This window comes from Coccinella septempunctata, chromosome 8, assembly GCF_907165205.1.
Source record: "Coccinella septempunctata chromosome 8, icCocSept1.1, whole genome shotgun sequence".
Classification (NCBI taxonomy): Eukaryota; Metazoa; Arthropoda; class Insecta; order Coleoptera; family Coccinellidae; genus Coccinella; species Coccinella septempunctata.
In genome coordinates, this window is record NC_058196.1 from 22,689,563 (window position 1) to 22,705,253 (window position 15,691).

Consider the following 15,691-nt stretch of genomic DNA (forward strand, 5'->3'; position numbering starts at 1 on the left):
TCTTTGGGTTTTTTCTTTCTGTTTTCATCTTGGGGTTCCACTAACTTGATGATAAGCTGATAATAATATCACATGGCCTATAAAACATAAATTACTTCTGATAAATGAGCCATTATTCATATACACAAAACAAAAATATAGTTACAAGGATTGAAAATATTGAGACCAAAAATTGATTAGTATTTAAAAAATTGAAAAAGGTATTCATTGATAAATTAGAAGAAATACACCCCCTTTTAATTTATTTAAATAAATAAATAAATAATATTGAGAAACACAAAAATTGCAATTGAAAAAATACATATTTGAATTGAAAAAATATATATAGATATGAAAAATATTATTATCTACATTGAGAAGTATATTCACACTTTTATTCAACCCTGGATTATGTATTTTCGGTGTTATATGTGATATTATTTTCAGTTCTTTTCTCTTTCCTTTTCTTCTTCTCCTCGTTTCATGCTTCAAACGACTTTTCAGACCTGGCATTGGGCTTCGAATAAAATCGTACGTATTGATTCTCATTCATTTCAGACTCACATCTTGAAGACCTTTGAAAAGGTTGGTTCACATAAATACTACATATTCAAAGTGTTTGTTTCTTTGGAATATACCTACTTTTTATATCGAGCTGCATGTCCTTCGGGTATTTTATTGCTTAGCTAACGTATCGATTAAACTCAGTTTACCCTGATTCTGAAGACATAATTGCTATGTTTTTTCATTTGCTGCAGTACCGAGCAGTGAATAACACTAATGGCTCGTTCAATGCCGAAGTATTGGTTTTACATCACAGTTTTCACAATACGAAACATAATAACTTCAAAATCTGGTGATTTTTTTTTAGGTTATGTGGAGCTGGACAGTTATTTACGATTATAACCTTACTTTCTATATCAAATAGGTACCAACTCTAATTGCTCTATATTTTTTAGATGTATTAACTGTTCAGCTATAAATATCCTGAAAATATAACTGAGTGATACTTCAACTTGACATTCCACGTTTATTGCGAACGAGCCATTATGGACTGATGCAAGTTTGAACCAACGAACAAAGCAGGCTCAACGTTAAGGCTAACTTATTTCTCTGGTTTCTGTTGCATTTGTCATAGAAATAATAGAAGTAAGACTTAACCATTTAACGTTAGTTCTGTCTTGAATTCATAAGGCAAACAGGCATGAGAATTCCTTTATTATGTTTTGCACGACTTCATTAGTAAACTAAAATTTTGCATTTCGATGTTTTTGGTGGAATTTGATGATACTCATCGAAAAAACAATTTTTTTTTACCAAAATTTGACATAATGTTTTTCCAGGTTATCTGAAATCCCATATTGCTCATGAAGTTGTACCATTGTATGTGGATTATGAGTGTGATATTTAAGTAACTCTTGAGTTGTTCCCCTCCACACTCTCAATTAATTTTTCATATTGATGTTTATTCCCATAGTTCATAACATTTCGATGTGATATTTTCCATTTCATTTTGTCTTTGTCAGAAAGAAGAAATTTGTGTGGTTTTCAGGCAGCACCGTAAGTTGCTAGATGGCGGCAGTGCAGGGGGTAAGCTAGCACCTGTGGCTATAAGTCCGGACGAGGCTATAGCCCCAGCCCCTCCGTCACAGAACGAATGCGCAGCACAAAACTGTCAGGTCACAGTGCGTCGTCCTAGTGTCACTACGTTAGTTCGATTTTTTGTGTCTTCTGTGTGCTATGACGATTTTTCTGCATTTTTTTTTGTCGTTTTCCGGCCCGTATTGTGTCCCCTTTTCTGAATGCTCGTTGAAATCGATGTTGTAGAGTGATTTGGACTCCTAACAGCAACTTCACAGTAAAATCAGAACTTTCCAGCTATTTTATTATGCTTAGCTCTGCTTTTATTTCATTTGGTGCTGCTTCCAATTTTTATATTTCTTTATCATTTCTGAATGCTTTCGTTTAAACTAGCTGTTTGTTGAAAATTCGAAAAATCCCGTATATCCCGATAATACTTAGATTTAGGTACCTATAGGGTGTCAAACGTTCTAAGATAAAGATTTCTTCGTCATCCAAAACTCTAAGTTAAAATACAGGGTGTCGTATTTGCAAAAAAAGATGTTTTTCGTGATGAGCACTCTCTCTAAGTCGGAGCCAATTTTGAACTTTCCGAAAAATATTATGATGAACTTAGACAAAATGTAGGATCTAGAGATTATTCTTTGAGGGTGGTACAACTTGCAACGCGGTAACTATTATTAGTAGTTCAAATAACCCGGAGTTAAAATTTCATGGAGAATCTAAACATGTGTTTAAATGAAAGTTTGGCTATACTTCCGGTGTAACAGTGTCCAAAAAGTTTAGATTTAAATTCACACATCTCTCATAATCTCATTCAGATTCCCGTATGTCTAGTCTAATGTGACACACCCTTTATAGGTGTTATACATACATATTGACTGCGTTTGAATAAGAGTACCGAGAAATTTTTTATTTTATACTTACCGTTTTTGGTAACTTTTTATAGAATAGTCACTACAGTTGAAACTAATCTTGTACGCTGAAATCATTTACCTCAATTCAAATTATAGAATAATAACCAGTTTTTTTATTAGCTTGAATAAATTATCTATTCAGAGGTATTCATAATTTTTTACTATACGTGTCGAAGGCAGAGTTCCAATCATTGCTTAGTTAATTTTGTCTAATTCTAAGGGTGGGTTCATGCCACTCACCCATAAATAGGACCTCACTGTCAGTTCTTAATTCAACCGCAATAATTCCTATAACACTCTACGCAATCAGCATCTTTGCTTCATTTCAATTTATTAAATATTGTCACGGTCTTCGACCATCAGTATCTCTCACTCTTCCTGCACTCTAGCCATCATTAGAACCTTCTCCAACTCTCTTCCCTCGATGATACTAAAAAAGATCGGTCGTTTTCTTCAAGGAACCCAAGTTCCAGCAGCTTAGCCCTATCGGAAACCGGATCCTTGGACAGGGCTAAGGCTGCGTTCGAGAGACGAAAGAAGAACCAGCTTCTGGACTCGGACGCTGTACCGGTGGCTGGCAGGGTCGAAAATACCAGAGTAAACCCTGACCACCTCATCGAGGACCTCCTCAAGAACACGAATCTCGAACCAGCGGACGACGAAGCCGAAAGTGAGTTGTAAACCTATCTCTTTTTCACAGGAGTAGAAGCCTAGAATGGGCAGAAGAAGCTATCATACACTCACTTTCAAAAGTCCTGCACCCCCTAATTATTAAGGCTATCTCAAACTTTGAAAACAAAATTATACCCTCGGGTTCAAGGATAATGAAAGGCTTTTACAGAAATAAAATGAAATCAATTTCATTTCATAGAATTATGAAGTTGAAACAACAAATACAAATTAGGAATCAAAAATTGCAAAAACAAAAATTAAATTTGAACGGAAAATTATAAGTTAATTAATAAAAGAGCAAACTAATATGCAGTATTCGAGCCTCTGCTGCTTAGCAATGCATTCACTCGTCTAGGCATTCCAAAAATTAAATTATTGATTATTTCCTGCGGAATATTCATCCATTCCTTGGTAACAGCTACAATAAGTTCTTGTGAATTTCGTGGTGGATTATTTCGACGGAAAACGGCTCTGGAGGCATGATCCCATATATGCACTATAGGATTTATGTCAGGAGACATCGCGGGCCATTCTAATCTGATAATGTTTTGGTTTTCCAGGGCTTCTTGAACACCTCTTGTGCGATGTGGCCTGGCATTATCGTCCATAAAGATAAATTGAGCCTCTAATTCATTACCCATGGGTATAATTACAGGATTTATGATATTTTCGAGGCAATATGCACCAGTCATCGTCCCGGATATGTGAATTAGTGGCGTTCTTCTTCCAAACATTTTGCCTCCCCAAAACATTTCAGTGCCACCGCGAAAAGGAGCAACTTGAATAGCTCTCTCAGGTCTATTTCGACATCCTGGTTCCCTCCAAACTCTTAAGCGGTAGTCATCACTTACTAACCCAAACCGTGACTCATCTGTAAATAGCACATTCCTCCATTCTTCTAAATGCCAGTTTTGATGAGCTCGCGACCACTGCAGACGAGCGGTTCGGTGACGAACAGTTAATAAACGAACTCTTAGAGGCCTTTTGGACCGCAATCCTGATGTTAAAATTCTTCTACGAATTGTAGCACATGAAATTACACGGTTGTGGGCTCTTTGGAATTCCGACCTGAGTGTTGGTACCGTCACTGACCTATTTCTACGGGCTGATTGGGCAATATACCGATCTTCCCGAATCGTGGTAACACGAGGACGACCATTTCGAGGTCTTCTATGCACTCCACCAGTTTCCTCATAGCGCCTAATCGTTTTACTAACCGTGCTTCGAATAATGTTCAGTCTATTGGCTATCTGATGGCGTGAGAGCCCTTCTTGCCAGAGAGCAATAATTCTTGTTCTGTCAAACTCAGACAACTCGTTTCTGGGCATATTACACAGTTTTTGAACTAACCGGTACTCAAAACGAAAAACTACTGATCCGCAGAAAGGCACACATTTGACAAAATCGATATTTAAACACAAGAACATTTTTTGTTTCGTAATGTTATCGTTTTATTTGGTGGTCAACAAGTTTCTGTTGTTGTCAGTAACAATTTGTTGTGAATCTTGATTATTTTATCTCCACTACAGGGGGGGTGCAAAACTTTTGAAAGTGAGTGTATTTGCATGTGATCAGACGTCCAAATTCTTAATGTCAATCGAATGAGGGAAAATTAACGATTTTTTAACTTTTCAGCTTCTGGACTCCAGTTATTCATAGCCAAAGACGGAACTGCTGCTTTAGGTAATCACGAGGTGAAGTCACAAATGTCAACCGGCGTACAACTATTCAAACAAGTTGTCATGGACGACAACAGGTAGCCTATATAGAATCTATTTTTCTATGTGTAATTTCTAATGTGGAATACATGGTGGATGAATGTTCAGATCTGTCCCGGAATATCGGTTATCGTTACCATTTTACGCTTTGTTATCAACTCTTATACGTACTTTTTTTCAAACTATTAATTATTTTTCATTATGACGATTTAAATGTTTCATGTTAAAATATTTTCGACAATACATAATTGACCCCTAAGACACTCCAAAATCCTATTTAATTTATTTTATCTTGGGACATGATTGTTGTAGATAGACATTTTCTGTCAAACTCATCCACATATATCCATACCTTGGAGAAAAAGAGAGAATTTCGCTGGAAGAAATATCGTTGTATATTTCTATTCGAGCCCAAATCATTTCTCTTTTCTTGATGTACAAAGAGTTTTGTTTGAGATTATCACTATGTACAGTATTAAATATTGATTTGAGATTTTAGGATATACATTTCGTTGTTATAGAAGGCTTTTCAAAAAAGGATATAGATTCGTTGTTCGACTATCGAGAATTTTGCAAATCCAGTTGTTGAGTAACTAGTGGAATAAAACATCACGAAAGGTTATGTGATGCTTATATCGAGCGACAATATTATTTATTGTAAATTATTCTCTCTTGTATTATATTGTGTATTATTTTAATGGTTTTTAACGTATGTAATATCATGCTATTTGTCTTAAGTTATACATTGTATATATGGTTAAAAGAGAAATAAAATTTAGGTTCAACGATCTCTTCTTTTATTCAACATCTAGTCTGGCACCTGACAGACGTCCAACGTTAACGTAATTTCCATTGAAATTTAGCGTACGTTCAATGTTTGAGAATTGGAAAACATCTGCAACTTCGGTTGAAATTTCGAAATTGCGGGGTCAACGGTATGATGGACATTTCATAACGCCCATAACTTCCCTCAGTGGTGGTTCAGTGTGTTTTTGGGGAGACATTTGTTTTAATAATGGTCGCCCTGATCTTATTAACATCATTCACACAATCATGACAGCGGCAGAGTATTCGATTTGATTGTAGAACTTATTGTATATTCCTTCGTAGTAGCCATTGGCGACTATTTTATGTTAATCAAGCCAGAAAAATCAACTACGCATAGAAATGCACGGCATTAATCGAATTGATTAGCCTGCTCTCTCTCCAGACTAAAAGTGCATTGTATATGTCTGGTCTGCAGTGTCATATCAATTACACCACTAACCTGACCCACTGCAGACATCTCAACCATGCATTTCGATTCGTTCACAAAAATATATTAACGAACGGAATTCTTGTGACACCCTGTATATATTTAGTGCGGCAGAGCACTAACGATTTTCTTTATTCGAATGATAGTAACAAAGAATGGAATTCGTTCTCTTTAATATAGTTTGTTTATTGATCCTTCAAAAAAAGTCCCTGCATGGATTTGAACTTCCTAGAAAAATTCGGAGTACGCTAAATCTACTTAGGTTAGGACTATAGATCACTTAGTAAAAAGTTGCAGAAAATATAAATTTCAGGGTGTTTTCGAAGAAATTCATTCGTTGACCAATTCATTTTTGAGATGTCTTGCTAATTTCAAAATTTTTCAATGAGAAATGTAAAATTCAATATCCCTACCGGTTTTCAGATTATTCTCACTTCGTCAACCATCATGGTAGAAAGAAGGGGTAAGAAGTTTTTGGATTTTGTCCTATGAAGAAGATTTCCTTCAATATAATAATTTCAGCTTATTCACTACACGCGAATTCATTGCATTTTACTTATATCTATGGGCAGAGAGAGTTTTTTCTGAGGTTTTTATCTCTGTTTTCATGTATCATACAAAGATATGTATGGTACCCCGTTGACATTTTTCCTTTACTTACACTGAGATCTGGAATGGGGAACAGGTTCTAGGATCTTTTTTTTGCCATTTCTTTACACCCGCTTCATTGTTTTTGGATTGTGAAAGTTTGTATCACTCTATTTCAAAAGAATACATATTTTTCATCAATTTTCAATAAATTTTTTCTTTTTTCCGTATTGATTATTTTGTTTTGTATCTTTTTGTATTATTTCGCTTCTAATATTATTACTCATTTTTATAATCTCACAGGAGACCTCTTTTACCTTTCCTCTAGTGTCTAGTGAAATGATAAGAGTGTCTTAAATGTTTTACTCCATTTGCAATTTGATTGCTCTCACAAGTTAAAAATATCAACAAACAATGAGACATATTCTACGTAGAATGTTTCCTGGTGGTGTCGGTAAAGTATCTTTGAATATCCTTCAATGAATAAATCATTCGCTTTGAAATTGAATTATGGTTCAATACAAGATTTAACGCTCAAACAAACTGGAGTTAATATTCCGCATTATGCAACAAAGATCATTCATTAACACACTTCAATTACTTTATGAAGTGAACTTTCACCATTCGCGTTGATTCAATCTTTGGAATTAGTGGAAATGCTCTAATCCGTTTGCAAATTTCTTGATATAGTTAATAATCAATAAACAAGAATCAATAGCTAGCTGTGGGCTGAATATTCAGACACTCATATTCTGGTTATGGACCTTTCATAACCCTGGTTATGGACCCTTTATAAAACACAATAAGAATACGATGGAAAATTTAATTTCACGAAATTGAAACTGCCTAAAAAATTTTATTGTTTTATATACACGTGTTTAAAACGAATAATTTTTTTTGGTAGTCCCAATTTTGTAAAATAAAATTTTCCATCGTATAATTTTATTGCGTTTCCGTAGCTCAACAATTGGTCAAGTTTGCTCAAATGAGTCATTGTACTCGAACATTAATCGGCCTTCCACCGTATTCAACGTCTTCGTCCCAGTGAATATGCGTACCTAAAAAAAATTCTTATCATTTCCCACCAAAATCGAACTCCCTTCCAGACGTGGTACATATTAAGGAGGTAAACATACACGCATCGCTTAAGATTTCATTTCACCACCAATCGCTCAAATCGCGGCTGTGTTTATGCTCAAACTTCGAGTTTCAGCCGGTGGTCTTTTTGACGAAAATGTACGCATCTCTGTTTTTTTGTCAACTGGGGATTTTTCTCTCGGTTGTGAACGCGTTCAGTGAGAAATTGAGTGGAGAATCGGTTCTGTACGGCATCGCATCTTTAACGGAAAATTTCGAAAAAGATGAAATGACCACTTGTTCTGGTGAACTTAATGTCCTCTACAGGGCTGTGGAGGAACGGCATGTATGGGCTTTGAAAGGTGAGGACTGGGTAGATTGAATACCCTTAACGACATCTTTGTAAAAAAGTTACAAAGCTATGTTTTTTATGCCAGATATTACAAGATTTCGATGTAGTTTTATTTTGGGACAAATTCTTCCTTTTCAATTGCAATTTTATCAGAATAAAAATACTCGTTGATGGGAGAAAACCCTTTCTTAACCACAAATGATAATGAATATATCTTATACACAGAGGGGTCCATTGAAAACGAAAACAGCGCAGCGGCTCTGTAGGTCAACAGAACCGAATTATTTAAATATGCCCAGACACGTCAATTTTTGATTCCAGGGGCACAACTTCTAAGATCAAATTCAAAACCGTATCTTTTCAACCCTTAGTGTTACAACCCCAACCCCTATATTTTGAATGGGGAAGATGGTGTTAGTGATACCTCATTTGAAAGGCCTTTCCATTCTGAGTCCAGCATATTTAATTTTCTTTCATTCAATGCATCGGTTTTCGAAATATTCACATTCAAATTTTGAACATCGTTGTTGGTTTCCCTTCAAGCATGCTGTGTAAATCAATTGAATTTTCACTCATTTATTCTGCAATTTCGATGTACGGCTCCCGCACTAATTTTTTTTTAAATTGAAGAAATTATTTCAATTTTTTCTGCTAATGGACAAACTATTTTTACCTTAATTGTCAATAAAATTAATTGATTCATATACGGCATGCCTAACGAAATGACCAATTCTGTTACAAAATTTAAACAATTTTCAGGGGTACGAAACTCTTTTCAACGGTTCAAAACTTTTGATTCGAAATACCTGAAAAATTCAGATTGTATACAGAGGGACAGTCTTTGACTCGTACAAATATTTTGACAGTACATTCTTGATGCAAAAGAATCACTTTTTAATTTCCTTCACCTTTTTTCCGGAATCGGCTCGGTTTAAAAGATACAGGCTGTTGAAAAACCATAAAATAACGGTTTCATCGAATGGAAGGTATTTCGGAATATATTTTTTCATTTATTTAATTAATCTTTTTCAAACCCAAGATAGCACCCACGTCTCCCAGTTTTCTCATCATGACCATTAAGTATCAGAAAAATACCAAAAATTCAAAGAACCCATATCTCAAGAATATTTGAACGTTGTGTAAAATAAAAGGATTCTTCATATTTTTTCGTTTAATGCGCCATTTTCGAGTAATTTGATGTTCAAAAAGTCAGAAATAAAAAAGTATTTGTGAAATTTGAAAAATTGCTTATATTTTCTGAATACAACGCTGTTTAAAAGATCCACAGATATGGTGTCACAGATTTAGCTAGTTATTCTGAAGGTTATTCTGTTTTTCCTGGGGTGGCACAGCTCATTATGAAAACTTAAAATGGCTATATCTTTTTATCAGGGCTGAATCGTTTCTTTTGACCTCAAGAGTCAAAGACTCACCATGTATAGGGGCAGGAGACATGGACTTTAGTTTCTCCCAAAATAATTCAGACGAACTACTGATATGATCAGTATCATACTGAAACATTAGAATAGGTATGATTTAAATTTATCATACCTACAACCCACACGCATGCTCATTAGCCTAATAATATTGTTATCAACAGAGACCAAAAGTTTTCGGAATTTTCCGACAATGAATTTTTTATTTCAATCTGCATCCAACCTCGAGAAACCCACGTTCATTCGAAATCACTTTGTTGTTTATTATATGTACCATAAACTCCAAGGGTTTTGGCACCACATAAAAATTGTCAAAACAAGCGATATGTACACCCATTAAGGTGTGAAAATACGAAATCTACGGCAAACATTCCCAAATTCTTACCATGAACTCATTCAAGAACACACATGGAACGATGGTAATGGTTTAATTTATTACTTTCTTCAGATATGCCATTAATTTTTATAAAGGCTTTTCTGAGAACACTCTCATCAAATGAGTTCATTCCATTACCATTCATCTTCGACAAAATTATGAAATTATGAAAGAAAAACTACAACCCACATATACATATATGTATATTTTAATGTTTTCTGTCAACGAAAAATAGGTTCAAGAAAGACAAATGGGTTGAATGAATATGTATGTTCCAATCCTTCGAATGAATCAACTTGGGTTTCATTTAGAACAATATAAAGCCTGAAACGAATTGTTATTGTAAAGGTAATCTACAGCTTCGAGCACATAGGCTAAGATAAAAAGAAATAAGAAATGCTGATTACATTCATTGCATGCAAAGATCTAATTCTGGCTTTTTGATATCCGAAAATATCATTCACCTTTTGTTCTAAAACTAATCTTAAGTTATCAATACCAAGTAACAAAGGTGGTAATAATGATATGTGTGTTGAAATCAGATCTGAATGAGTTTATTTTTAGATTTCATTGATTTCTGGGACATATAACGTGCAATAAAAGAAAAATTTCAGACATGGATCTGGCTCATTATCTGATGACACCTAGCGAACTAAATTAGGAACTGTTTATTCTGAGAAATTGTTTAATTTTGGTCCTACTTTTGCTTGTATTCCTCCTCTTGTAGTTCTGGATGCCAGTGGTCAACCGGAAACTGGGTTTCTTTACGGAAACAACCTGTGGCTGGGTGCTCGTACACATTGCCTGGACATACCCAACCAGAAACCCTTGGAGATCAACCATCAAAAAGTGGCACATCCACCACCAACTGCCTTCGATTATCCTCCCTTCTCCCTCAAATTCATCAAAGCATTCATCAAACACAACAACACCCTCCAGTTCCACACACAAATGCCCTTCGATGTGAGTACCCATGAGCCAGGAATGGAATAAAATTAGACTTGCATTTTGATTTCCTTCCAGTTCACCATCCAAGTAGGTTTATGCGTGCCAAGAAGTTGTTCCAACAGAGATCTGTTCCATTTGTTCAGGGTCTATTTGCAAGGACACTATTTGAATGTTCAGCAGCTGTATAATTTGAATTTGAACGTCGAGAGGGTGAAGACTCTGGAAGAGGATGCTGTATTCATCTTGTACTCGCCGAAATTCGTCTTATTGATGTGAGCTAGCCTTACTTTTAATTTTTCAGTTTTCACTTCAAGTTTTTCATCTTCCAGGGTAATTTTTGGTATGATTTTGGTACCCACTGTTCTTGGAACGATTTACGACATGAAGCAACACTACAGAGACAAGAAATACTTATTGTCGTTTCAGCAGAACATCGGAAAAATTAAAGAGAAAACGGGTAGACACAAAAATTTCATTGATCAACTTGTTCCTTGAATTTCGAATTTAGTTTCAGAGGTTGAGTTGGTGAAAGCTTCCCAGGAATCTCTGGGCGGGAGTGAATCGAGAACTTTGGAAATTCTGAAATGTTTCTCGTTGTATTCGAACGTAAAGACATTGTTGAGCGTTAGATTGTCGCCCGGCTCTATAACTTGCATACATGGCATTCGATTTTTCGGCATGTTATGGGTGTGCACCATACATTCTATTTTCTTTCAAGCTGATTACGTTAGAAATGTGCCGTATGCCTATAGGATTTCGGAGGATTTCGCTTCGCAGGTTATGAGCAATTCCACATACAGCGTGGATACCTTCTTGTTCATAAGGTGAGGATTGGAGTTTTCACAGCAATGAGTTGACACTTGGTTTTTCCGTTTATTCATACACTTCACAGATATTTTCCATATAGGTGTTTTTTTTGAAATTCCAGCCCCAAAAATTAAGAGCCCTTTCCTAAAATGATTCAGCTACGAGGTATTCCAACTGTAACAATGTCATCTTTTATAACTTTTCACACCATCAATATTTTTTCAAAAGCTGGGGGTAGGTAAGGTAGAAGTATGAAAAGAAAGGCTTATCAAAGATCGATCTTGTATTGACAAGTTATAGTGGGTGGTATATTTAACCGGAATACCCTGTATCATTATCCATATGGCCCAGATACACAACTTTCAACATATCAAGAATTTCAACGAAATATTTCAGTTCCTTCTAATTTTATCAACAAAAACGTGAAAAGGTTCCTGTTTTCGACACCCTGTAGATTAGATGTAGAGTAATACACGTCTAAAACTCTAGATATACATGAGACCACTACAATTTATATCCAAAATCTTCCATTCAGAATTCAAAAAGGTCTCGTTTCCATTTTATTCTAGCACACTGTATGTTCATTCATTCCTGCTAAAGAGGGTTTTAGAAAATTCGATGAAGTTTAAAACGTTGACTTTTCAGCGGATTCTTGTTGGCCTATCTATACTACAAAACGAAGAAAATGGTAGATGGACCTGTAAGTTATTCAGGGAAAATTTATGAATTTATCATGATGTTTTTACATCGAGTTGTCAGGTAAGTCAATTAATATGTTGATGGTTTTATTTAATTTAATGGTTAATAACAAATGAACTGACACATATTTCATCACCTGTTATGATGTAGGTATACCTAATGAATTAGACAATCAACAATTGAAGCGATTCATACAGAGGGTAAGTCTTTGGCTCGTACAAATATTCTAACAGTAGGTTCTTGAGGTCAGAAGAAACACTTTTTTCCTATACAATTTTTTCCAATTCGGCTCTGATAAAAAGATATAGTCATTTAAAGTTTTCATAATGAGATATGCCACCCCTGGAAAAACAAAATTACCTTCAGAATAACTAGCTAAATCTGTGACACTACACATCTGTGGATCTACAGAGTATTCAGTCAAAGTACCCAATTTTTAAAATTTCACAGATACTTTTTAATTTTTCAACATCAACTTAGTCGAAAACACGCATTATTCGAAAAAATATGAGAATACTTTTATTTTACAAAACATTCAAATATTCATTAGATAGCGTCCAACTTAGTTTCAAGAGTTGGGTCTTTGAATTTTTGGTATTTTTATGGTATGTAACGGGGTCATAATGAGAAAACTGGAAGACGTGTGGGTGATATCATGTGTTCGAAAAACATTAATCAAATGAATGAAAAATTATATTCCGAAATTAATTTGATTTGATAAAATCGTTTGTGAGATAGAACCAAAAATAACATTTTTATATGGTTTTTCAACAGCATGTATCTTTTTAACCGAGCCGATTAGGAAAAAATATGGTAAAAGAAAAAAGTGTCTCTTTTGACCCCAAGAAACTACTGCTTGAATATCTGTACAGATCAAAGAGTCACCCCGTATAAGTAGAGTAGGTCTGTACCGTCAGCACCATATTGATAATTTCTGGCCAAACTTTTATCCTTCTGAATATCCACAATCAAAATAATGATGGGTTTATGCAGCCTTCCTTAGAACTCGAATTAAGAACTAACGGCTGCATAAAGCCAACATCAATTCAAAGAATCACCTAGCATTTTTCAGAAAGAAAGTTTACCTACCTCTACTGCATGGCGAAAATGTCAAAATATGTTTTATTTCCACATAAACTGCAGAAATGGACAAAATGAAATATCTTTTTATAATATTTGATCCAACTTTATGAAAGCAACTTTCCGCCCATGTCTCATAGATTGTTCAGGTCAGTCCTCTAAAACTTGCCAGTACCCCCATCCCCCAAACTCATGGGGGGATGCGCCACTGCTCAGGGCAATAAATAATTCTTGATTTTTTGCTTTGTATGGGACTTGCTCCATGAGGTAGATTGCTCCAATTTCAAGAACAGCTCGAATCAGTTATTCTGTTTCCAAAAGTTCTGGGTTACTATTGCTTTTTGCCCCCAGCTTTTTGAGCTAAAAAAGAGCCCTTGTCCTTTTACTGGCTATTAACTTCTTTTTTTATCTGGGTACCGAATGAATTCAGTTATGTGTGTAAGTACCCTATTCTTTGATATACGCCAGGTATTTTTGGATCTAGCATTTGCTTACTCAGAGTATGGTACAGTTTCTTTGTCTTATAGAGAGTTTCATCTCGTTTTTCACCAAAAGGTACCTATATATGTATATGTTTTCAGACTAAGCCCTCCCTATATCATCGTAATACTAATAAGCGATGTGCTCTATACCTATTTGAGAAGGACATCATCGCTGGAAAGCAGCGAACAGCCAGACATTATGTGTGCTAGATACTGGTGGAGAAATCTTTTATATATCAATAACTTATTTCCAAGGAACGAAATGTGCCTTAGCTGGTCATGGTACTTATCATTGGACACGCAGGCTTTTGTAATCACATCGAGTTTGATTATAGTTTCTACATTGTGAGTTTATCGTTTTCCATTACCTCTATTAAAAACCCCGCAAATGGTGAAGATATAATTTTTTTGCAGTGCGTTCAAGACAGCCACAATGATTTTATTCTTCTTGATGTTATGTAGCATTCTCGTCACATCGTATAAATCATATTCGATTGGTTACATTCCCACGTGAGTATTACACAACAATCATCAGTTTTACAAATCCTCGAAGGAATTTCAACCATTTCGATAGTCCTTTTTACCTTTTTTTAAACCATGCGAACTGTTATTTCAGCATGGATGAGCAATTGATGCATTTGGATGATATTTACGATTTGCCATGGAATAGAATTGGCCCCTATCTAATAGGAGCGATAACTGGCTATTTGCTAGTTAAAAAATTGAAATTTCAACTCATCCTTGGAAAGGTATGTGAAGTGTTCCTTAAAAATCATTCTTAATCGCTTCAACTGATCGAAATATGTATCGATAATTGAGAATTATTCTACAATTTACAGCTTCCAAAAGCGATTTTATGGATAATTTTTCCCTCGATAAATTTATGGATACTTTTTGCTCTTCATACAAGGCAGCTATCGGTGGAATTTTCAGCAGTTTATATGGGAATTTCTAGGACCCTCTGGGGTGTTGGAATGGCATGGTTTTTGATAGCTTGTTGTACAGGAAATGGAAGTACGTTTCTTTGGATTCATAGGCATACACCTTGGAATAATATTGACCTTCGATTTTTTTTTCAGTTACCCTGAACAAATTCCTATCCTTCCGTGGCTGGATACCTTTAAGTAGGTTGACTTTTTGTGCGTATCTGCTGAACCCTCTCGTAGCTAACGCCATGTATATGGGGGCGGAGACCCCTATGTATGCATCTAAAGCAGGATTTGTAAGTTATTGATTTAGCTATTTTATTTGTAGGTGAATATCGTAAGGTAAATGTTAAAATATTAAATATCAATATTTTCAGGCTATCAATATTTTGGGAGTGACCTTATCGACGTTCTTTTGGGCCTTCGTTGTTTCGATTTTTTTCGAATCTCCTTTTATTCTACTAACGAAAATTTTACTTCGAAGGAGAGCGGAGAAACCTTCTAAAACTGAAATTTCCACTATCCCAGAGAAACCCTGAGCTGATTCCCAATTTTTAACTGTTAACTTCAAAGCTGTGATGTATTCTTGTGAGTTGAACTTCTATAGTAGCTGTAGCTTTACCTAATTTTAAATATTCAACTTTAGTCTGTATATTTTATTTATGTGAAATAAATATATTAGGTTTTTCGTATTATTTTTGAAGAAGAACTAACGTCACCAAAGATAACAACCCTTAAAAAAGACTCCCATCTTCCATTGAAAACGAAACAGCAACTTTGTAAGTTGGCAGAACCGAA

At 35.2% G+C, this 15,691-nt stretch overlaps 2 protein-coding genes across 3 annotated transcripts in view; both read left to right on the top strand.

The window, feature by feature from the left end:
- Window positions 1-5,655, top strand: part of LOC123318709 — a 50,493-nt gene extending 44,838 nt beyond the window's left edge. Inside the window, exons 7-9 of one of the 2 annotated variants that reach the window (XM_044905409.1) lie at window positions 1,532-1,687; window positions 2,936-3,147; window positions 4,785-5,655. In XM_044905409.1, coding sequence (XP_044761344.1) covers window positions 1,532-1,687; window positions 2,936-3,147; window positions 4,785-4,909 — 493 coding nt within the window. In that variant the 3' untranslated portion in view covers window positions 4,910-5,655. The remainder of the gene's footprint in view (window positions 1-1,531; window positions 1,688-2,935; window positions 3,148-4,784) is intronic. The other variant, XM_044905410.1, reaches the window with a different exon arrangement.
- Window positions 5,656-7,826: 2,171 nt separating this feature from the next.
- Window positions 7,827-15,582, top strand: LOC123318869 (nose resistant to fluoxetine protein 6-like). The gene is made up of 12 exons (XM_044905635.1): window positions 7,827-8,149; window positions 10,679-10,914; window positions 10,975-11,171; window positions 11,229-11,356; window positions 11,408-11,723; window positions 12,352-12,465; window positions 14,067-14,312; window positions 14,382-14,477; window positions 14,584-14,716; window positions 14,807-14,981; window positions 15,047-15,189; window positions 15,271-15,582. The coding sequence occupies exons 1-12, from the start codon at window positions 7,945-7,947 to the stop codon at window positions 15,430-15,432; spliced, it is 2,151 nt and encodes a 716-aa protein (XP_044761570.1). The 5' UTR covers window positions 7,827-7,944; the 3' UTR covers window positions 15,433-15,582.
- Window positions 15,583-15,691: the final 109 nt, after the last annotated feature.